Below are 23,689 nucleotides of genomic sequence, written 5' to 3'. Positions count from 1 at the left end.
ATACATAAGAATTGCCATATTGAACGTCTATGAAGCCCAATATCCTCTTTCCAACAGTGGCCAATCCAGGTCACAAGTATCTGGCAAGATCCAAAAAGAATAAAATGTAGGCTTATATATCCTTTTTCTCTCCAAGATTTGATTCAGTGAACTCCCTTAAGAACACTTCAATCGTTCATTATGAATTAATATTTTGGATGCCTCAGAGTGCTTGTGGCTCCTCTCCTAAGGTCTCTTCAGATCTCTATTCTGTATTCATACTCTGGGTGAGTTTCAGGTTACCAAGTCATTTTCTTTAATTGCTGATTGAATGAATGTGAATCAATGCTTTGGTAGCACTACTGTTGCTCTATCATATGAAGTTATCAGTACAAAATACTTCCACTACATTCACAACTTTGATTTAAGAGGACACCAATATTTCATAACCTGAAATTCTCCCCATTACTGATTCAGTCCTTACCTCACTATTGGTCAAACGATAAAATTCAACCATTCCCTTGGCACTGGCAATACCCAGCATAGGACTTTCTGCAACTGGAACATGGCACCTGGGAGAATGAGAATAAAGATTATAGTCCATATCATCTATATTTTAGTTAATCCTTTCAAAAAAGAGACCAACCCAAATGCAGGAGTTAGTGGGAGATGTTGATTGGTCTGAACAACAATTCTCAAAACCTTCCTTTGAGAATATGCTTGCAAGGCACTTGCTTACCCGGCAGCTGGGCAGAGGTCACACAAAGTATTTGTTTAATTCCGGGACATAGGCTGGGACCAACTTTGCGCTGGCAGTCTGCAGCAAGCATTCTCCACATAATCTCTTACTCCTCCAAGAAAAGGCAGATCACACCAAAGGTTTGAATTTCAAACTGAACTTTACTCTTTCAGCATAGAAAGGGTGCTTGCTTGAACAAACTTCAGTTGTTTTAACAAAATCCAACTATATACAGTCTCTCCTTTTAGCTGGCAATTCATATGCTTTCTTAATTCACAAAGATCCTCCCTGTTGGATGGATCCAGATCATTCAGGAACAGATCTCCTCAAAACACAAACCTCCCACCCAAGTACAGATCTTAAGTATTCTCTGGTGTGAGGCCATTCTTCAAGTGTCCAAACTGAGCTTCTAGAAACTCCCAGCCCCCCTTATTAAACAGGGAGCCTAGCCTGGCAGTTTCCCAGGAGCCAGCAAGTTTACACACACACCAACCTGTTCATAGGACAACTTCTTGCCCTGGTGCAGACTATTCAAAACCCTACTGTTATAAATCCTTGCAGTCCCAAAGCCTAGGACAGAAAACAGCACTAATGCTTTTTAAACCACTGTCACTATCACCCTTTACCATAGGAGCCCTAAAGCCTAGGGACTGCACATTTAGTCAATACCTACAGCAATGAAAACTTTTACACCTCACTAGTAGTCACGGTGAACATTGGCACCCTCTACCCCTAACCTAGTGCATAATGTTCTCCCATGGCTACATGCTTTTGGCTTAATATTCTATCCCATGACTTTAAAAAAAAACCTCCATAATTTAATACTACAAATAATCACGTACCATCACTTCATTAAAGGTCCTCACAAAGAGGAACAACCTATCACAGGTAAAAGTCCTCACTTAAAAAGTTGGATTTTTTTTTTTTTTTTTTTAAATTTGAGTATTAATACTTTTTCTAACTGGTTCTTTCTTCCTTCTAAAAACATCTATAACCTGCCTCCACCCAACCTCTCTCTCTTCATTGGGCCAACTGGAAAATTTCATAATACAAGGAAACATTTTAAAATATTTTCAAACTACTTTTAAAAACATCTGTTTTGCTACTCCTAAAAATCAAAGGCATGACACATTAAGTCTATTGCTCTAGGTAACAGAACTATCACTTTGTGCCTCACTCAGCACTGATCAACTCCTAGAAAGAGTACATCCTGGACTAGTGTTCTTCAATACAAGGCCAAGGGGCCAATGGTGGCCTCCAGAGATCTCTGGGGCAGCTCACATTGTCTTTCTGATTTTCTTTTCTGCTACTCTGCCTCTCTACCTAGACTCAGGACAGAAAGGGGAAAGTAGATAGGGGAAGAGCCACATATGCTTGAAGGACAAAGCATTTCTCAGTAGACAAAAAAATGAATACATTTGGAAATTCTCACAACCTTGACGATACCCCCAATGAAGTTTCGAAGATGGGCTGGTGGGGATGGATGTCACCGACACTCTGGTCAGCATTGTCATGGTGCCAAATGAGAGAATATTTGACAGCTCTCCTTCAGCTCATTAGAATTCAAAGTGGCCCCAGCTTAAAAATTAATGAAGACTGTTGTCCTAGATCCTTAGATAAGTAAAGATGGTAAGGCTGAGCCACCAAATTATACTGGGATGGAAAGGGAAGATATCTCAAACTTAGCAATACTACATAAAGGGAAGTAGAACAAATAGTAATAGATACCCTGGATCAACAAAACTATTGAGAACATCCTGGCCAAGAAAGAGCTAAACCATCAGCACGCCCTTACAAAGTGTGATGAATCAATCTGATCTCATTCCATGCATTTTATGTTTTAATCATTCTTATTGAATTCTGTACAGAACAAGATAGTGCACTATCAAAGAATAAATGCAATCTGCAAACCATCCAGACACCAATTAATAGTACCCCATATCCCAAATCCCTCCCCCCAAAAATATATTACATTATATTACATTAGTGATTTCTATTCTGCCATTACCTTGCGGTTCAAGGTGGATTACATAAGATTTACCAGGAGGTTACAAGAATTGTAACTTTACATAAATTGTCATAGGTTACAAGAATTGTAGCTTTACATAAGAGTTGTCATAGGTTACAAGAATTGTAGCTTTACATGAGAATTGTCATAGGGATTACATATGAATTACCTAAGAAATTGTCGGGAACTTAAGGTGATACATGTTGGGTAGTTAAAAACTTTTTAGATTTGAAAGGGGTTAGAGAGTGTGATGGTAGAGATTGAGAAGGAACTGGTCTTGTTATATAGGTTTTATGTATTTTTTGAAGAGTAGGGTTTTAGTTTCTTTCTTAAAGGTTTTGTAGTCTGTGGTCGAAGATAGCAGATTAGTGATTTGTCTGTCTAGTTTTGCTGCTTTGGTGGCTATTAGATTGTCATATAGTTTTCTTCGTTTGACATTTTTGGTTGGTAGGTGTGTGAATAGTGAGTGGGTTCTCCTGTGTCTGGTTGAGGTGGATTGAGTTAGTCGGTTGTTCCAGTAGGATGGGCTTTTTCCATTAATAGCTTTGAATAGTAGGCAGTAGAATTTGAAGTGTACTCTTGCTTGAATTGGCAGTCAGTGTGTGTCGTGTTATGCTTCTGTTATGTGGTCATATTTTTTTAATGAGTAGATGAGTCTTAAGGCTGTATTTTGTATTGTTTGTCCAAGGATAAGAGATTGTACCAAAAGTTGGAATTCAACTCGGCAAAAATAAGGGTTAAGGGATAGGGACCTGTATACCATCTTTTTGTAGTTACACAACCACATTCAAAGTGATTTTAATTCAGGTACTCAAGCATTTTTTCTTATCTGTCCCAGTGAGCTCACAATCTATCTAATATACCAGGGGCAGTGGAGGATTAAGTGACTTGCCCAGGATCACAAGGAGCAGTGCAGGGTTTGAACCCACAATCTCAGGGTGCTGAGGCTGTAGCTCTAACTACTGAACCACAGTTCCAAGCTTCATACTCTCATTGACAAAGAATGGATATATCCTTTCCATATTGACAAAAAAAATATTTTTTCCTTTTGGAAGAAATTGTAGCCTTATTACATTCCAATTGGTGAGCTCTATTGTACCAATTCCAAAAAGAGAATTTATCTGCTGATGTCCACATACTCAAAATAACCTTTTTACCAACTATTCTTGACCTTCTAATTATTTATTTACATTTTTATCCCGTCCTCCCAGTAGCTCAGAACGGCCTCAAGCAAACATTCACAGTGGAGTACATTTGGACAATACAAAGATTATACAGTAGTTTAAATACAAGGACTATACGGCAATTTAAGTACAGGTTAAGAATGGACTATACAGCAATTTAAGTAGAAGTTTAGAATGGAGAAGAGAGGGTAGAGGGGAGGGGGGGTTTAATGAGGGTGAGGCGTAGACTGTGGGTGAATTTTAGTTGAAGAGTAGGGTCTTTACCGCTTTCTAAAAGTTCTGTACTTTGATTTGTGGGGGGAGTTGGTTCCAGAGTTGGGAGATGAAGTGGCTGTAGGAGCGTTTGCATGTGGTTTCTGACAGGAGGGACTTTCCTGGGGGGATGCATAGGCATTTCTCCATTTCTAAGCGGAGGGGGTGGTTGGGGGTGTACAGTGTTAGCTTGGATTTTATGTAGGTAGGGGTGGTAGCGTAAATTCTTTTATACACTATTACCAGGGCCTTGCAAGTGCAGTGTTGGTTAATTGGAAGCCAGTGTTCAGCACGTAGGGCTGGGGAGATGGGATCGTGGTAGTTGAGGTTGTGTAGGAGGCGGATTGCTGTATTTTGTACCCACTGGAGGCACTTGAGATCTTTTTTGGATACTCCATTAAATAGGGAGTTGCAGTAATCCATCCTGGAAAGGACATAGGTGTAGAGGATTTGGGCTAGGTCAGGTGTGGAGATGTAGGGTTTGATCCTTCTCAGTTGGTGGAGGTAGTAGAAGAAGGTAGAGACTACTTGAGAAATGTGGCTGGACATGGACAGGTGGCCGTCTAATGTTACTCCTAGGCTGCGTACTTGATCTGCTGCAGTTAGTAAGGTGGAGTCCCATGATAGTGTTGGGTGTGTGCATTTGGTACTTTTTTCCTGATCCATAAAACTTTGGTCTTTGAGGCGTTCAGCTGTAGTTTGCTGTTTGTCATCCAGGTTTTCATGTCAGAGAGGCAGTGTTGGAGGTTGGCGATTTGGGATAATCGGTTTTCACCTAGTGGGAGGAGCAGTTGGATGTCATCGGCGTAGGAGTGGATTTTAACGTTGTACTTCTGGGCTATATCAATGACAGGTCTGATGTAAAGGTTAAATAGGAGGGGGGGATAGAAGGGCGCCTTGGGGAACGCTTTATTTGATAGGCTTGGGATTAGATTTGTGCGTCCTTAGAAGGACTGTTTGGTTTCTTTGGTGAAGAAAGGAGGTGAACCACTGGAGGGCAGAGTCCTTGATTCCAAGGTCATAGAGTCTGGATAAGAGGAGGTGGTATCAAAGGCAGTACTGAGGTCAAGTAAGACTAGTAGGACATCGCTGCCTTTGTCGAGTATCGACCAGCTGTCATCAATGATATCCAGGAGTACTGACTCTGTGCTGTGGCCTGTTTGGAAGCCGGATTGAGCAGGGGACAGGGCAGCTTGTTCTTCAATGAAAGGGTGTAATTGGCAAAGCACTATTCATTCTAGGAGTTTGGAGACAAATGGGAGGTTGGAGACTGGGCAGTAGTTGCCGGGTTCATTAGGGTCGAGGCTGGGTTTTTTTAGAGTGGGATTGATAATAGCCAACTTCCAGCTGAGAGGTACTGTCCCTATGGAGAGGGAGGAGTTAATGATGGGGAGGATAGATTCCGTCATGGCGTCTTCTGTTGACAATAGAAGGCTGGATGGGCAGGGGTCAATGATGGTGCTGGAGGGCTTGAGTTCTCTCAGGATTTCAAGAACCTCAGCATGGGTGGCCATATGAAGTTGGGGAAGAGTGGTAGAAGATGGGGTACTTGGGTTAGGCTGGGGGTGTGCTGGAGGAGGGTTGGTGTTGGTATCAAGATTATTGCGGATGGTTTGTACTTTGGACTGGAAGAAGTCCGAGAGAGTCTCACTATCAAGTTCTGTTGGGTTGTTGTGGCTTTTTCCTTGGACTTTGGTGAAGAGTTGGTTTGTGAGGGTGAACAGTTGTTTGGATCTAGCTGGGGCTATCTGTAGGATGTGAGAGTAGTAGGCTTTCTTTGCTTTTAGAATGGTAGCTTTGTAGGTGACAAATATGTTTTCCCAGTGGGCTTTGGTTTCTGAATTTGGGCGTTTGATCCAGTTTCTTTCTGCTTTCCTCAGTGATCTTTTTATGGATCAGAGGTCACTGGTGTACCAGGGAGCAGGTGTTTTGTTGGTGGTTATTCGTGTTGTTTTTGTCTGAGCGAGGCTGTTATACAGGGATTGGATGTTGGAGTGCCATGTGGAGGCTGCTAGGTTGATGGACTGGGGATGTTGGGTACAGGTTTTATTTAGATTGTGAAAACCTCCATAACTGAAAGGTTGACTGAATTAAGGAGTTAGCGTTAGGTGGGTGGCATAGGGTCTTTTTGCGGAGTTGGGGTAGTTTCGAGTGGGAGTTGGAATTCAATGAGGTGGTGGTCTGACCATTGGACAGGTGTAGTAGTGCAGATTGTTTGTTGAGGCTCTGCAGTCTGGTCTCTAAGGGTGAAAATTAAGTCTTAAGATGTTGCCTGCTGTGTGAGTAGGGGTGGTTACAGCTTGGTGAAATCCCAGGTCGGTGAGGGAGGAGAGGAAGCTGTCACTTTGTCCTGAGGTGTTGGGGTAGTCTGGGAAGTTGAAGTCTCCCAGGATGGTCACCTGTTTGTGGGAGATGGATAGTTCGGTGATGAAATCGAGGAGGGACTCTAGGGTTTCTGCTAGGGAGTTGGGGGCTCTGTAAAGTAGTATGAGGGTGATTTTGTGTTTGTGGCCTATGGTGAAAGCAAGAGCTTCTAGGGTGGGAATGTTGATAGAGCTTATCAGTTTTGGTGTGATGGAGGTTTTGATGATGGTAGTCACTCCATCTCCTTTCCCAGAGGTGCGTGAGCAGGTTAGGGCCTGGTAGCCTGGAGAACACAAACACCTCATGACAGACCAGAAGGAAATCCATCGGGAATAGGACAATTGGAGATCCTAATAATCCTGTTAGATAACCAACTATTAGAGTTCAAAATGGAAGATTAGGTTTCTGCCTCTGATAATCTTATTTCTGTTAGTCCCTGTAGGATTCCAAACACTAGGGGGTTCATAATCAAAAGTTTAAAATGTCCAAAAACCAGCCTAAGTCGGCACTTGGACGTTCTAATAGCAGGGATGTCCAAGTGCCGATAATCAAAACCAACTATGGACGTGCAGCAGCAAAGCTGATGTGCGCCCATGTTGGGAGGAGTGTTATGGGCGGCTTCAATCTGGACATACCCCAGTCATAATCGAAACTTTCCTAGAGGGAACTTAGACGTTGGCAGTTAGACCTCTTTGAGTTAACATAAGAATTGCCGCTGACTAGGTCCTTTAAGGCTCTTATGTGGATGAATTATTTTTATGTGGATGCAATTATTTTATGTGGATGATTTCAGTGTACCTTTGGAACTTTGACACTTTCAAATAAAGTCCATTTAGGAACATCGTCACTCCAAGGGAGAAGAGGCCCAGTTTCTCTAATCTCTCGCTGTATGACAACTCCACCAGCCCCTTAACCATTTTGGTCGATCTTCTCTAGACCCTTTCGAGTAGTACCATGTCCTTCTTCAAGTACGACCAGTGCTGGACGCAACATTCCAGGTGGAGTCCCACCCTGGTCCGGTACAGCGGCATGATAACCTTCACTGATCTGTTTGTGATCTCCTTCTTAATCATTCCAAGCATTCTGTTTGCCCTTTTCGCCTCCACCGCACATTGCGCAGACAGCTTCATCGACTTGTCGACCAGTATTCCCAAGTCTCTTTCATGGGGGGTTTCTCCAAATACCGCACCAGACATCCTGTATTTGTGTACAAGATTTTTGTTACTGACATGCATCACCTTCTACTTATCCACGTTAAACTTCATTTGCCATGTTGCAGCCCATTTCTTGCAATCCTCCTGTGTCTTCACTACTCTGATAACTTTGTATCATCTGCAAATTTAATCACCTCGCTTGTCGTTCCAATTTCCAGGTCCAGGAAAGGGTGAAGAGTGAAGAGTGTCCAGGTGAAGAGTACAGGCCCAAGCACCGAACCCTGCGGCACTCCACTCGTGACGCTTTTCCAGTCCAAATATTGTTCATTTACCCTCACTCTTTGTTTTCTATCCGCCAACCAGTTTTTAATCTACGTATTTCACCCTCAATCCCATGGCTTGCAATTTTTCAAAGTAGTCATTCATGCGGGACCTTGTCAAATGCCTTCTGAAAATTCAGATATACTTTGTTGACTGGGTCACCTTTATCTATCTGCCTGTTAATGCCCTCAAAGTGCAGGAAGTTCGTCAAGCAGGATCTTCTTTTGCTGAAACTGTGCTGGCTGGTCCTCATACGATTGTGTCCATCAAGGTGTTCAACAATGCAGTCCTTCATCAGCGCTTCTACCATCTTTCCCAGTACCGAGGTCAGGCTCACCAGCCTGTAGTTTCCTGGATCTCCCCCTCAAACCTTTCTTGAAGATCAGTGTAACATTCGCCACTTTCCAGTCTTCCGGTATCCTTCAGCTATAATCCCTTTCAGTTCCTTGATTACCCTCAGATGGATGCCATCCGGTCCAGGGGATTTGTCATTCTTAAGCCTGTCAATCTGCTGCATACCTCTTCTTCACTTACCGTCAACCCAGTCAGTTTCCCGTCTTTGTTTCCTAGGTATAGCCTGTCAGCTTCTGGTATATTGCGTACATCCTCTTCTGTAAACACAGACACAAAAAATGTGTTCAGTTTGTTGGCGATGGTTTTGTCCTCTTTTAGCACTCCCTTTATTCCATGGTTGTCCAATTGCATATAAATTCAACAAAGGTGCCCAAACTGACAAGATGAGCATGGAGGATTTAAGGCATGACACCCCCCTTACTCCCCCCAATGATCACGACCCCCTTCCACCACCCAAAGAGCGATAAAACAAACAAATCCATAGGCTTCCCATTAGCTGATAGCGGCAGAAGGAATCCCCATCAACTTATCCGGTTTCGGGAGTTCCTGGCAATTTAGCTGATGGGGAGATTACCCCTGCTAAGATCAGTTGAGCCACAGAGCCCTACACCCCTCCCTGGGGGCGCCACATGGTCAGCCATCTTTGTGTTCAGCGGCTTGCTCTGCTCCTGATCTTTTCGCGTGAGCTTCGAGGCCAACTTGCTCCACTCTAGCCTACCAATACTCACGCCAATCAATTGGGAAACACTATGCTCCGGTCGGGTAATCTGAACAACGGGGCAAAACTCAGATTAGATGCAGATCCGTGGTCGGGGTTCAACGGAGCCGTAGCAGCAGCTGTCTATAGCACCATGTTTCCGCTAGAAGTCCTCATGGACTTTTAAAACAGAGAATGGCAAAATATCTGTAATCCTATGGATTACAGGATCGGAGGCAACATGGATTCACTAGAGGTAGGTCTTGTCAGACAAATTTGATCAATTTCTTTGACTGGGTGACCAGCAAATTGGATACAGGATGTGCACTAGATGTGGTGTATTTAGATAAGTACATAAGTACATAAGTAGTCGCCTCCGCCGGGGCAGACCAGAGGTCCATCCAGCCCAGCGGTCTGCTCACGCGGCGGCCCATCAGGCATATTGCCTGGTCAGCGGTCCCTGACTAATTTTATTGCCTACCTCTACACTTATCTCTAAACCTTCCATTGCTCTTATCTGTACCCCTAAATCCCTTTGTCTTCCAGGAACCTATCCAGGTCATCCTTGAAACCCTGTACTGTGCTATTTCTTATCACGGCCTCCGGAAGGGTGTTCCATGTGTCCACCACCCTCTGTGTGAAAAAGTACTTCCTTGCGTTTGTTCTAAACCTGTCCCCCTTCAATTTCATCGAGTGACCCCTTGTTCTTGTGGTTTCTTTCAAATTGAAAAATCTGTCTTTGTCAACCTTTTCGATGCCCCTCAGGATCTTGAAGGTCTCTATCATATCTCCTCTGAGTCTCCGCTTTTCCAGGGAGAACAGCCCCAGCTTCTTCAGTCTGTCAGTGTATGTAAGGTTTTCCATACCCTTAATCAGTTTAGTTGCTCTTCTCTGGACTCCCTCAAGCATTGCCATGTCCTTTTTGAGGTACGGTGACCAGTACTGTACACAGTATTCCAGATGCGGGCGCACCATAGCCCGGTACAGTGGCAGGATGACTTCCTTCGTTCTGGTCGAGATACCCTTCTTAATGATACCTAACATTTGGTTTGCTTTCCTCGAGGCTGTGGCGCATTGTGCCGACGCCTTCAATGTCATGTCTACCATCACTCCCAAGTCTCTTTCCAGATTACTGACCCCTAGCATTGATCCCCCCATTTTGTAAGTGAACATCGGGTTCCTTCTCCCTATATGCATGACCTTGCATTTCCCTACATTGAAGCTCATTTGCCACTTTTTCGCCCATTCTTCCAATGTCGTAAGATCCCTTTGGAGATTCTCGCAGTCAACCGTGGTTTCAACCTTGCTGAATAGTTTGGTGTTATCTGCGAATTTGATGACCTCGCATTTTGTTCCCGCCTCCAGGTCGTCAATGAATATGTTAAACAGGAGCGGTCCCAGCACCGATCCTTGAGGAACCCCGCTCGTGACCCCTTGCCAGTCCGAGTAATGGCCCTTTACACCAACCCTCTGCTTCCTGTCTGCCAGCCAGTTTTTGATCCATCGGTGGACCTCCCCGTGCACCCCATGATTCCATAGCTTCCTGAGCAACCGCTCATGTGGTACCTTATCGAAGGCTTTCTGGAAGTCTAGGTAAATTATGTCTATGGGTTCACCTTTGTCCACCTGGTTATTTACCCCCTCAAAGAAGTACAACAAGTTTGTGAGGCACGACCTACCCTTGCAGAACCCATGCTGGCTCGACCTTAGCTGTCCATTTTTTTCGATATGGTCACAGATGCTGTCCTTAATCAGCGCCTCCATCATCTTTCCCGGGACCGATGTGAGGCTTACCGGCCTATAGTTTCCCGGGTCGCCCCTCGAACCCTTCTTGAAGATGGGCGTGACATTAGCTATTTTCCAGTCCTCCGGGATCTCTCCAGTTTTTAGGGATAGGTTGCATATTTGCTGAAGTGTCTCTGCTATTTCATTCCTTAATTCCTTGAGCACCCTTGGGTGAATGCCATCCGGACCTGGCGACTTGTCGCTCTTTAGCTTGTCTATCTGCCTGAGGACATCCTCCTGGCTCACCTCTAATTGGACCAGCTTGCTATCTTGATCTCCATTTTCTATTTCCTCTGGTTCCGGAATGTTGGATGTGTCCTCCCTCGTGAAGACCGACGTAAAGAAGTCATTTAACTTGTCAGCTATTTCTTTTTCCTCCCTCACTACTCCCTTTCTATCCCCATCATCCAAGGGCCCCACTTCCTCCCTCGCTGGTTGCTTTCCCTTTACGTACCTGAAGAATGATTTGAAATTTTTTGCCTCTCCCGCTAGTCTCTCTTCATATTCCCTCTTTGCTCTCCTAACCACTCGGTGGCACTCCTTCTGGCTTTCCTTGTGTTCCTTTTGGTTGGCCTGCGTTTGATCCTGTTTCCATTTTTTGAACGATGCTTTCTTGTTACTGATCGCCTTTTTTACAGCTGCCGTTATCCATGCTGGGTTCTTTATTCGATTTTTCTTGCACTCTTTTCTGAACCTGGGGACGTACAGGTTCTGTGCTTCGTGCACCGTACGCTTGAGCAGGGTCCAGGCGCTTTCTACGGACTCTACCTTCCTTGTCCTGCCGTTGAGTTTCTTCCCCACCATTTTCCTCATTGCATCATAATTCCCTTTTCTGAAGTTGAGCGCTGTTGTTGTGGTTCTTTTCACCCTGGATGATCCCAGTTCTAGTCTGCACTGGATCATGTTGTGATCGCTGTTCCCCAGTGGGTCTAATACCGCTACTTCCTTTGCAGGTCCCCCCAGTCCACTGAAGATTAGATCAAGAGTAGCTTCTCCTCGTGTAGGTTCCATGACCAGCTGTTCCAGGAAGCAGTCCCTCGTGGCTTCCAGGAATTTGATCTCTCTCTCGCAACTTGAGTGCCCGATACTCCAGTCTATCCCAGGGTAGTTGAAGTCCCCCATCGCCACCACACTTCCATTCTTGCATACCTGCCGCAGTTCCGTCTCCAGGTCCCGGTCGATTTCTTCCGATTGGCCAGGCGGACGATAGCTTAACCCATATTGATTCCAAGCCTTCCGACCTTACTGCTGTTTCCATTTTGGTTGAGGGTATGGAGTCTTTTATGTATAGAGCTATTCCTCCACCCTTCTTGTGTGTCCTGTCTCTCCTGTAAAGTTTGTACCCTGGTATGACCACATCCCATTTATTGTCATCAGCCCACCACGTTTCTGTGATTCCAATTATGTCCAGGGCTTTTTGACTGGCTATAATTTCCAGCTCTCCCATTTTGGCCCTGAGGCTCCTCGCATTTGTGTAGAGGCAATATAGGTCCTGATTTGTCGCCCGCCCTGCTGTTTTCTTTCCATGGCTCGGCGCTCCCACCTGGCTTGCCTTTACTCGGTCATCCACCTCCCGTGGCGTGTCCGTTTTGCCCCCATCCAGTATCTCCTTATTTGGATGGTCCTCTTGCTCCCATTGTTCTCTTTCAACCATGCCTGTTAGGCTCGTTTGGGCACTGGGCCCTTGCATTGCATCTGTGGGCCTTTTTTCTGAAGATTTCCACTCAGCCCTTTTGTCTAAAAGTTCCCTCCCAGTCCCTTTGTCCAAAAAGTCCCTCTCAGCCCCTTTGTCCAAAAGTTCCCACTCGGTCCCTTTGCCCAAAAGTGTCCCCTCAGTCCCTTTGTCCAAAAAGTCCCTCTCAGCCCCTTTGTCCAAGAGTTCCCACTCGGTCCCTTTGCCCAAAAGTGTCCCCTCAGTCCCTTTATCCAATAAGCCTCTCATAGTCCCTTTGCCCAAGAATTTTCTCTCAGTCCCTTTGTCCAAAAGATCCCACTCGGTCCCAAGCTCTCTTTTGCAATGTCCTTGTTCAGTATCATTTTTTGATACCAATGTCCGGTGTGTCGAGGCCAGATCGACTTCCGGCTTTCCCCTTCTCCTCAGTTTAAAGCTAGGTCTATGGCGTTTTGGATGTTTCTTGCCAGCTGCCTCGTCCCAGCTGTGCTCAGGTGCAGTCCATCTCTCCTGTAGAGCTTGTTCTTCCCCAAGAAGGTCGTCCAGTTTCGAACAAAGTGGAATCCCTCCTCCTCGCACCATCTCCTCAGCCATCCGTTCATTACTTGTAGTTCGCTCTGTCTTCTTGCGTCTGCTCTCGGTACTGGTAGGATCTCCGAGAAGGCTATCCTCTTTGATCTCAGCTTCAGTTTCCGCCCCAGGATCCTGAACTGCTCAGTCAGTGTAGTCCGGTTGAAATTTTTCCTGCTGACGTCGTTGGTTCCAATGTGGATTACAACTGCCGTCTCCTCTGTCTCGGCTCCCTCCAGGATTCTATCAATTCTGCTGATGACGTCCGTTGTTCTTGCCCCCGGGAGACATGTCACTAGTCGGTCCTCCCTTCCTCCGGCAATGTGACTGTCCACTTCTCGCAGGATTGAGTCTCCTACTACAACAGCAGATTTCCCCTTCCTCAGATGTCTCTCTGGTCTCAGGTCCGTGTCCTCCGGGCTCTGCTGGATCTCCGCTGGTCCTTCCGCCAGGTCCTGTTGGGTACCATCATCTGCATTTTCAGACCCTACGCTAGGTCCCACTCCCATGGTGTTTGTTGGTTCCTGACCTCCAGCTGCCGGTTCCCGTCTGATACGCTGGTGGTCCTGTGCCTCTGCCATCTGCCAGGCCTCCTCTATGAACTTCTCGAGCTCTCTGACTTGTTCTGTGATGTGGCTCTCTCTGGTAGTATCCTCCGTTTCCCCACACTGTTCCTCTATTGAGCAGAGTCCCTCCAGCTCCTGGACTCTAACCTGCAGCCTTCCGACCTCCCTCTTCAGGCTATCCAGTTCCTGGCATCGATTGCATATGTATGCCCGCCTCCCAAAGGGGAGGTAGTCATACATATGACATGCGATGCAGTATACTGGGTAGCCCTGCTGGATTCCTGCAGCCTCCATTTCTCTGTTTTCTTTCCTGTGTTCGCGTCCCCCTCGCCTTTCTCCTCTCCTGCTCGCTGCCGCTGGAATCGGCAGCGAGCCCTGTAGCTTCTGCCCTCGCCTGCCTGCGAGATTTTAGCAAAGCCTTTGACAGTGTTCCACACAGACGTCTAATAAATAAACTGAATGCCCTTGGGATGGGTCCCAAAGTGATGGGCTGGATAAGAAACTGGTTGAGTGGAAGGCAACAGAGGGTAACAGTGATCATAATAAAAGAGGCTGTTAGAGCCAAAAAAAATCCTTTATAAGAATGGAAAAAGGATCCGCATGAAGAAAATAAGACAAAACAAAAGCACTAGCAAGTTAGATGCAAAGCACTGATAAAGACAGCTAAGAAAGAACATGAAGAAAAACTTGCAAAAGAGGCAAAAAATCATAGCAATTTTTTTTAGATACATCAGAAGCAGAAAACCTGTGAGGGCATCTGTGGGACCACTGGATGATCAAGGAACAAAATTAATAATAATTTTATTTTTATATACCACCCTAGCCCATAGTTACAGGGCACTCATGGAGGATAAGGCCATTATGGAAAGACTAAATGAATTCTTTGCTTTGGCCTTTACGGAAGAAGATGTAATAGATCTACCTGAACTGGAAATGGTTTTCAAGGGTGATGATGCGGATGAACTGAAAGAAATCTCGGTGAATCTGGAAGATGTACTAAGCCAAATCGACAAGTTAAAAAGTGATAAATCGCCAGAACCGGATGATATACATCCCAGGGTACTAAAAGAACTCAAACATGAAATTGCTGACCTGTTGTTAGTGATCTGTAACCTGTCGCTAAAATCGTCTTTAGTACCTGAAGATTGGACAGTGGCTAATGTTACACCGATTTTTAAAAAGGGCTCCAGGAGAGATCTGGGAAATTACAGACCAGTAAGCCTCACTTCAATGCTGGGCAAAATGGTAGAAACAATTATAAAAATTAAAATTGTGAAACACGTAGACAAACATGATTTAATAAGACGGAATCAGCATGGGTTCAGCCGAAGGAGATTTTGCCTCACCAATTTTCTGGACTTCTTTGAAGGTGTGAACAACATATGGATAAAGGTGAGCTGGTTGATATAGTGTATCTAGATTTTCCAGAAAGCTTTTGATAAAGTTCCTCATGAGAGGCTCCTAAGAAAATTGAAGTGTCATGGGATAAGTGCAAAGTTCAGTTGTGGATTAGGAATTGGTTATTGGATAGAAAACAGAGGGTAGTGTTAAATCAGGGGTCTCAAAGTCCCTTCTTGAGGGCCGCAATCCAGTCGGGTTTTCAGGATTTCCCCAATGAATATGCATGAGATCTATGTGCATGCACCGCTTTCAATGCATATTCATTGGGGAAATCCTGAAAATCTGACTGGATTGCGGCCCTCAAGGAGGGTTAAATGGTCATTTTTCTCAATAGAGGAGTGCTGCAGGGGTCATAGGAACATAGAAACATAGAAGATGACGGCAGAAAAGGGCTACAGCCCATCAAGTCTGCCCACTCTGCTTACCCACCCCCTGTCTATGCCCTAATGACCCAATTTCCTTATCTTGACCCTCGTAGGGATCCCACATGGGTATCCCATTTATTCTTAAAGTCTGGCACGCTGTCTGCCTCGATCACTTGCACTGGAAGCTTGTTCCAATGATCAACCACTCTCTCTGTGAAGAAATACTTTCTGGTGTCGCCATGAAATTTTCCGCCCCTGAGTTTGAGCGGGTGCCCTCTTGTGGCCGAGGGTCCCTTGAGAAAGAAAATATCATCTTCCACTTCGACACGTCCCGTGAGGTACTTAAATGTTTCGATCATGTCTCCCCTCTCCCTACGTTCCTCAAGAGTGTAGAGCTGCAATTTATTCAGTCTCTCTTCGTATGAGAGACCCTTGAGCCCCGAGATCATCCTGGTGGCCGTCCATTGAACCGATTCAATTCTGCGCACATCTTTACTGTAATGTGGCCTCCAGAATTGCACACAGTACTCCAGATGAGGTCTCACCATGGCCCTGTACAACGGCATTATGACTTCAGGCTTTCGGCTGACAAAACTTCTATTGATACAACCCAATATCTGCCTTGCCTTAGATGAAGCCTTCTCCACTTGATTGGCAGTTTTCATGTCTGCACTGATGATTACTCCTAAATCTCGTTCTTCTGAAGTCCTAGTTAAAGTTTCTCCGTTCAAGAAGTACGTCCTGCATGGATTTCCGCTTCCGAGGTGCATGACCTTACATTTCTTAGCATTGAAGCCTAGCTGCCAGGTTGAGGACCAACTTTCCAATGTAAGCAGGTCCTGCGCCATATAATTCTGTAAACTGCATTCACTTACTATATTACATAGTTTGGCGTCATCGGCGAATAGTGTTATTTTACCTTGAAGCCCTTGAATCAGATCCCCTATGAATATGTTGAAAAGGAGTGGACCCAGGACCGAGCCCTGCGGCACTCCACTGGTCACCTCCGATGTTTTAGAGAGGGTACCATTAACCACCACCCTCTGAAGTCTGCCACTCAGCCAATCATTGACCTATGCAGTTAGTGTCTCTCCTAACCCCATCGATTTCATCTTGCTTAGCAGCCTGCGGTGTGGGACACTGTCAAAAGCTTTACTGAAGTCCAGGTACACGACGTCCAAAGACTCTCCCAAGTCCAACTTTCTTGTTACCCAGTCAAAGAAGCTGATGAGATTGGATTGGCAGGACCTACCTTTGGTGAATCCATGCTGACTGGGATCCCGAAGATTCCCTTCATTCAAGATCGTGTCCAATTTGCTTTTAATTAGTGTTTCCATGAGTTTGCACACTATTGATGTGAGACTCACCGGTCTATAATTCGCAGCCTCTGCCCTGCAACCCTTTTTATGCAGAGGAATGACATTAGCTAATTTCCAGTCCAGGGGAACTTTCCCCTTACTTAGGGAGAGATTGAATAGCTCAGCCAACGGTTTCGCCAGGACATCGCTCAATTCTCTGAGCACTCTTGGGTGCAAATTGTCTGGTCCCATGGCTTTGTTCACCTTGAGTCTTGCCAGTTCACTGTAAACTTCACCTGGTGTGAACTCAAAATTCTGAAACGGGTCTTCTGTGCTTTGTGTTGCCTTCAACTGCGGACCGTGTCCCGGTGCCTCACAGGTGAAGACTGAGCAGAAGTATTCATTCAGTAGTTTGGCTTTATCGGAATCTGCTTCCACGTAACTTCCGTCCGGTCTTCTAAAGCGTACTATCCCGCCTGTGTTCTTTTTTCTGTCACTAATATACCTGAAGAAGGATTTGTCCCCCTTTGTAATGTTTTTTGCCAGAATTTCTTCCACTCGAAGTTTTGCCTCCCTAACTGCCATTTTGACCGCTGTAGACCTGGTCCTATATTCTACTTTTGCCTCTCTTTTCTCCGTGCGCTTGTAGGAGAGAAACGCTTTTTTCTTCTCCTTAATGAGGTGCGAGATCTCCGCGGTGAACCATCGGGGTTTATTGTTTCTTTGTCGTTTATTTACTGATTTTATGTACTAGGACCGGTGCTATTTAACTTATTTATAAATGATTTGGAAATTGGAATGACGACTGAGGTGATTACATTTGCAAATGACAATAAACTGTTCAAAGTTGTTAAAATGCATGCAGTTTGTGAAAAATTGCAGACGGACCTTAGGAAATTAGAAAACTGGGTTCCAAATGGCACATGAAATTTAATGTGGACAAATGCAAAGTGATGCACAGGGGAAGAATAACGTGAATCACAATTATCGGATGCTAGGGTCCACTTTGGGGATTAGCACCCAAGAAAAGGATCTGGGTATCATTGTGGACAATACAATGAAACCTGCCATCCAATGTGCGGCAGAGGCCAAAAAAGCAAACAGGATGCTGGGAATTATTTAAAAATGAATGGTTAACAAGACTAAGAATATTATAATGCCCCTGTATCGCTCCATGGTGTGACTTCATCTAGAGCATTGCGTTCAATTCAGGTCTCCTTATCTCAAGAAAGATATAGTGGTGCTAGAAAAGGTTCAAAGAAGAGCGACTAAGATGGTAAAGGAGATGGAACTCCTCTCATATGAAGAAAGACTAAAACAACTAGGGCTCTTCAGCTTGGAAATGAGATGGCTGAGGGGAGATATGATTGAAGTCTACAAAATTCTGAGTGGAGTAGAATGGGTACAAGTGGATCGATTTTTCACTCCGTCAAAAATGACGAAGACTAGGGGACACTCGATGAAGTTACAGGGAAATACTTTTAAAACCAATAGGAGGAATTTTTTTTCACTCAGAGAATAGTTAAGCTCTGGAATGCGTTGCCAGAGGATGTGTTAAGAGTGGATAGCGTATCTGGTTTTAAGAAAGGTTTGGGCAAGTTCCTGGAGGAACAGTCCATAGTCTGTTATTGAGAAAGACATGGGGGAAGCCACTGCTTGCCCTCTATCGGTAGCATGGAATATTGCTACTCCTTGGATTTTGGCCAGGTACTAGTGACCTGGATTGGCCATCATGAGAACGGGTTACTGGGCTTGATGGACCATTGGTCTGACCCAGTAAAGCTATTCTTATGTTGTTATGTTAATGGATATCGCTCTGAGGAAAGGGATGTTACCAGTGGTGTGCCTTAAGGTTCTGTTCTTGGGCCTATTCTTTTTAACATTTTTATAAATGGTATTGCTGAAGGGTTGTTGGGTAAGATTTGTCTCTTTGCGGATGATACCAAAATCTGCAATAGAGTAGACACGCCAGATGGTATAAAAAACATGAAGAAAGACCTGGCGAAGCTTGAAGAATGGTCTGAAATTTGGCAGCTAAAATTTAATGCTAAGAAATGCAAGGTCATGCATTTGGGCTGCAAAAACCAGAAGGAATGGTACAGTTTAGGGCACCTGTGTCAAACCCAAGGCCCGTCTGGCCTTTTTATATGGCCTGCAGCAATACTCCCGAACTGCCCCTTTTCACAGCCCAGCATATCCTCCATCCCGCGTCGGTCCGACGTCGCCATCATGCCAGAAAGTCTGCTGGCTATGGCAGCGATTCGGCAGTGTTGTTTGTGGCTCTCACTTCTGCCTTCCATCCGCCGCAATCCACCCGGGCGGAAACAGGAAGTTGCACATTATTGGAGACACACGCGGCAGGCGAAAAGCAGGGGGGAGCCACGTACACCACTGCTGAATCGCTGAGGCCAGAGGCTGGCAGATTCCTTGGCTTAGCAGCATCGGACCGGCGCTGGAGAGAAAGACACCGGGCAGTGAGAAGAGAGGGACTGGTGCTGGAGTGAAAGGCAAGCTAGGCTGTGAGGAGAGAGGGACCGCGCTGGAGGAAAAGGCATGCTGGGCTGTGAAGAGAGCGAGATGAAGGGAGAGAGGTTGGACCTGGGGTAGTGTGGAGAAAGAGGGAAAAAGATACTTGAAGGGAGAACCGTTGGGAAGAGAAAGGGAGAAATGGTGGACCTGGGGAGAGGGAGGGAGGCAGGCTGACAGGGGGAGAAATGGGATGGAGGGCAGTTGGAAAGAGAAAGGGAGAGAAGTTGGGTCTGGAGATGGAAAATTGATAGGTAGCTGAAAATTTAAAAAGGAGAAGGATGAGAAAGATGGTGAGATTTGAGTGGACAGAGGCAAAAAAGGAGAAAAGTTGAAAGGGAAAAATCAATATGTTGGAGACAGGGACTGGACCAAGAGAGAAGAAGAGAAAAAAACTGGACAACAGACACTGGAAAGAATTAGAAGATAGACATAATCAGGAAGAGAAATTGGGACTAAAAGCAAAATGACCAGACAACAAAAGGTAGAAAAAAATAATTTTATTTTCTATTTTGTGATTACAATATGTCAGATTTGAAATGTGTATCCTGCCAGAGCTGGTGTTAAAACAGCAAGCGTGAACTAGGATCTAAAAGAGAGGAAAAGTCTTTTTTATTTATTTTGTAGCCGGCGTGGGGTTGGAGAGGTTGTATCCCTATACTTCTACTAAGACTAACCCCCTCCTTTGCTGGTGCGCAGCGTGGGTTTTGGGGGCAGCGATGACTGATACGACGCTCACAGTCTTGTGAGCGTCGGAGCAGCTGCCGGAGCTGGGGCCCACGCTGTGCATTAGCAAAGGGGGTATCTTAATAAAAAATCCGGCCCGCAACAAAGGCTTTGTTTTAGATTTCAGCCCCTTATGTGATTTGAGTTTGACACCCCTGGTTTAGGGGGTGAAGAACTTATGTGCACAACGGAAGAGCGGCACTTGGGTGTGATTGTATGTGATGATCTTAAGGAGGCCAAACAGGTTGAAAAGGTGATGGTGAAAGCTAGAAGGATGATAGGTTGCATAGGGAAAGGTATGGCCAGTAGGAAAAAGGAGGTATTGATACCTCTGTATAAGACTCTGGTGAGACCTCATTTAGAATATTGTGTACAATTCTGGAGGTCGCACCTTCAAAAAGATATGAAAAGGATGGAGTCGGTCCAAAGGAAGGCTACTAAAATGGTGTGTGGTCTTCGTGATAAGGCATATGGGGACAGACTTAAAGATTTCAATCTGTATACTTTGGAGGAAAGGCGGGAGAGGGGAGATATGATAGAGATGTTTAAACACCTACGTAATATAAATCTGCATGAGTCGAGTCTCTTTCATTTGAAAGGAAACTCTGCAATGAGAGGGCATAGGATGAAGTTAAGAGGTGATAGGCTCCAAAGTAATATGAGGAAATATTTTTTTATGGAAAGAGTGGTAGATGTGTGGAACAGTCTCCCAGAAGAGATGGTGGAAACAGAAACTGTGTCTGAATTCAAGAGGGCCTGAGACAGGCAAGTGGGATCTATCAGAGAGAGAAAGAGATAATGGTTACTGCAGATGGGCAGACTAGATGGGTCATTTGGCCTTTATCTGCCATCATGTTTCTATGTTTCTATCTCCAACAGTGCAAATGCTCTACACAGAGTCTACCAGCCCACCCTCGGGCCCCACACCTAACCCACTGGAAGTAAAACACAGACGTAAATCTGTTTTCCTTTCTCTTGATGTTGTTTGCACTATATACCAATGTCCCCCAGAATTTAGCTAAACAGATTGTAGAACTATATTAGGCACAGCTCCCTATCTCTGAGCAAAAAGTCAAAATGTTAACATCCATGGTTAAAATGATGATTTTGCCTGTGGTTTGTTATAAGAACATAAGCAGTGCCTCCGCCGGATCAGACCACAGGTCCATCCTGCCCAGCAGTCCGCTCCCGCGGCGGCCCAACAGGTCACGACCTGTCTGAATCACCAGAAGGGGCCCCCTTGCCACCTTGGTTTCTCATTTGAAGTCCTATTGTCCCATCAAAGTCCAAACCCCCCGGTCTTGCACATGCACGACCTGGTTGGCTTTCTATACTTATTACCTGGTTAGCCTTCTATACTTGTATTACATCCCAGCACCTCTCTCAGTATCCCACGATCCCTTTATCCCTCAGGAATCCGTCCAAACTCTGTTTGAATCCCTGTACCGTACTCTGCCTGATCACTTCCTCCGGTAGCGCATTCCAAGTGTCAACGACCCTTTGGGTGAAGAAAAACTTCCTTGCATTTGTTTTGAACCTATCTCCCTTCAGTTTCTCCGAATGCCCCCTTGTACTTGTTGTCCCCTTCAGTCTGAAGAATCTGTCCCTATCCACCCTCTCTATGCCCCTCATGATCTTGAAGGTCTCTATCATATCTCCCCTGAGCCTCCTTTTTTCCAGAGAGAAGAGCCCCAGCCTATCCAACCTCTCGGCGTATGGGCAGTGTTCCAGCCCTCTTACCAGTTTCGTTGCTCTCCTTTGGACTCTCTCAAGTACCGCCATGTCCTTCTTGAGGTGCGGCGACCAATACTGAACGCAGTATTCCAGATGTGGACGCACCATCGCTCGATATAATGGCATGATGACTTCCCGTGTCCTGGTTGTTATGCCCCTCTTTATGATGCCCAGCATCCTGTTGGCTTTTTTTGAGGCTGCTGCGCACTGTGCAGATGGCTTCAGTGATGCATCCACCAGTACACCCAAGTCTCTCTCAAGTCTGCTGTCTCCCAACAATGCCCCCCCCCCAATTTGTAGTTGAACAACGAGTTCTTTTTCCCTATATGCATGACCTTGCATTTTTCAACGTTAAAGCGCATTTGCCATTTGTTTGCCCAGTCTTCCAGCTTGTCCAGGTCCCTTTACAGGTCCTCACACTCCTCCCTGGACCTAACTCTGCCGCACATTTTGGTATCGTCTGCAAATTTTATAACCTCGCACTTTGCCTCCTTTTCCAGGTCATTGATAAATATGTTGAAGAGTAACGGCCCCAGCATCGATCCCTGTGGCACACCGCTCGTGACTCCCCGCCAGTCAGAATATTGGCCCTTTACTCCGACCCTCTGCAGTCTACGACCCTCTGCAGTTATCAGATGGGTACGTTGCCAGTTTATTTTCAGGGGTCCTTTTATAAGAAACTAGCTGATTACCCGGCGTTGCCCGGATATTTATTTATCCCAAAATGTCCAACCCCCTACATGTCCCACCCCCCTATGTCCCACATGTCCCACCCCCCACGTTACCCCCCCCCACATGTCCCATATGCCCCACCCCCATGTCCCAACCCCCTACCCTCCACATGTCCCAAAGGAATGTCCCTCTCTATGGGGCTGAACTTAGACTTAAACGGCATCGGGAGTGTCGGTATTCATCTCTGCGAGCCCGAAAACTATGGGTTGGACATTAATATCTGTCGCTTTTGATAATTTTAACATATCACCCCCTTCCTACCCCCACAGTATTTTACTCCATCCCACCTGCACAATATTTTTCCCCAGATAGTAAGTCATATGTGTACCAAGTTTGATTGAAATCTCTCCATGCGTTTCAGAGTTATGCTGAGTATTCATGTGTGAGCCCGAAAACACTATGGGGTAGATACTAAAATCTGTCATTTTCAATCATTTTTACATATCCCCCCCTTCCCACCCCCACAGTGTTTGTCCTCAGATAGTAAGTAAGGTGTATGTCAAGTTTGGTTGAAATCTGTCCATGCATTGAAGAGTTATGCTGGAACATACATACACACACACACACACACATATATTCAAATTATAATGTGAAATATTTGACAAAATGAATACAATACAACTAACGCAAAACTTGATTATAAACAACAATTTTAGTTTCACCTCCAGGAGCAAGAACATAAATTCTTGGGTGAACCCACCCTTGAGCAAGCAACATAGAGTTGTGGGCCGCGAGACCCCCAGAACATATCACCCCAGGTAGTGAGGGATCTGCATACCAAGTTTCGTTCAAATCGGTCAAGCCGTTTTTGACTTACAGTGAGAATGGCAGCTTTTTACATTTTTTCCATTGACATGAATGGGTGAAACCTGATTTTCTGTTTGTAGCTCCGCCCACGTGTGCAGGTGGGGCGTGAGACCCCCAGAACATATCACCCCAGGTAGTGAGGGATCTGCATACCAAGTTTAGTTCAAATCGGTCCCACAGCTTTTTACATTTTTCCCATTGACTTGAATGGGTGAAATCTGAAGTTCTGTTTGTAGCTCCGCCCACGTGTGCAGTTGGGCCGCGAGAACCCCAGAACATATCATCCCGGGTAGTGAGGGATCCGCATACCAAGTTTCGTTCAAATCGGGCAAGCAGGTTTTGAATTACTGTGAGAATGGCAGCTTTTTACATAGAGTTGTGGGCCGCGAGACCCCCAGAAAATATCACCCCAGGTAGTGAGGGATCTGCATACCAAGTTTCGTTCAAATTGGTCA

The 23,689-nt window shown here is 45.4% G+C and overlaps 1 protein-coding gene across 3 annotated transcripts in view; it reads right to left on the bottom strand.

Annotated features, from left to right (window-relative positions):
- The window catches only part of DPH7 (diphthamide biosynthesis 7), a 259,140-nt gene that overhangs the window by 154,221 nt on the left and 81,230 nt on the right, over positions 1 to 23,689 (bottom strand). For all 3 annotated transcript variants that reach the window (XM_033960736.1, XM_033960738.1, XM_033960739.1), the window contains exon 4: positions 464 to 551. In XM_033960736.1, coding sequence (XP_033816627.1) covers positions 464 to 551 — 88 coding nt within the window. The remainder of the gene's footprint in view (positions 1 to 463; positions 552 to 23,689) is intronic.

The sequence above is a fragment of the Geotrypetes seraphini genome, chromosome 10, assembly GCF_902459505.1.
Source record: "Geotrypetes seraphini chromosome 10, aGeoSer1.1, whole genome shotgun sequence".
NCBI lineage: Eukaryota > Metazoa > Chordata > Amphibia > Gymnophiona > Dermophiidae > Geotrypetes > Geotrypetes seraphini.
The sequence above is the reverse complement of the archived record's forward strand: the minus strand, read 5'-3'. Positions and strand labels throughout refer to the sequence as shown.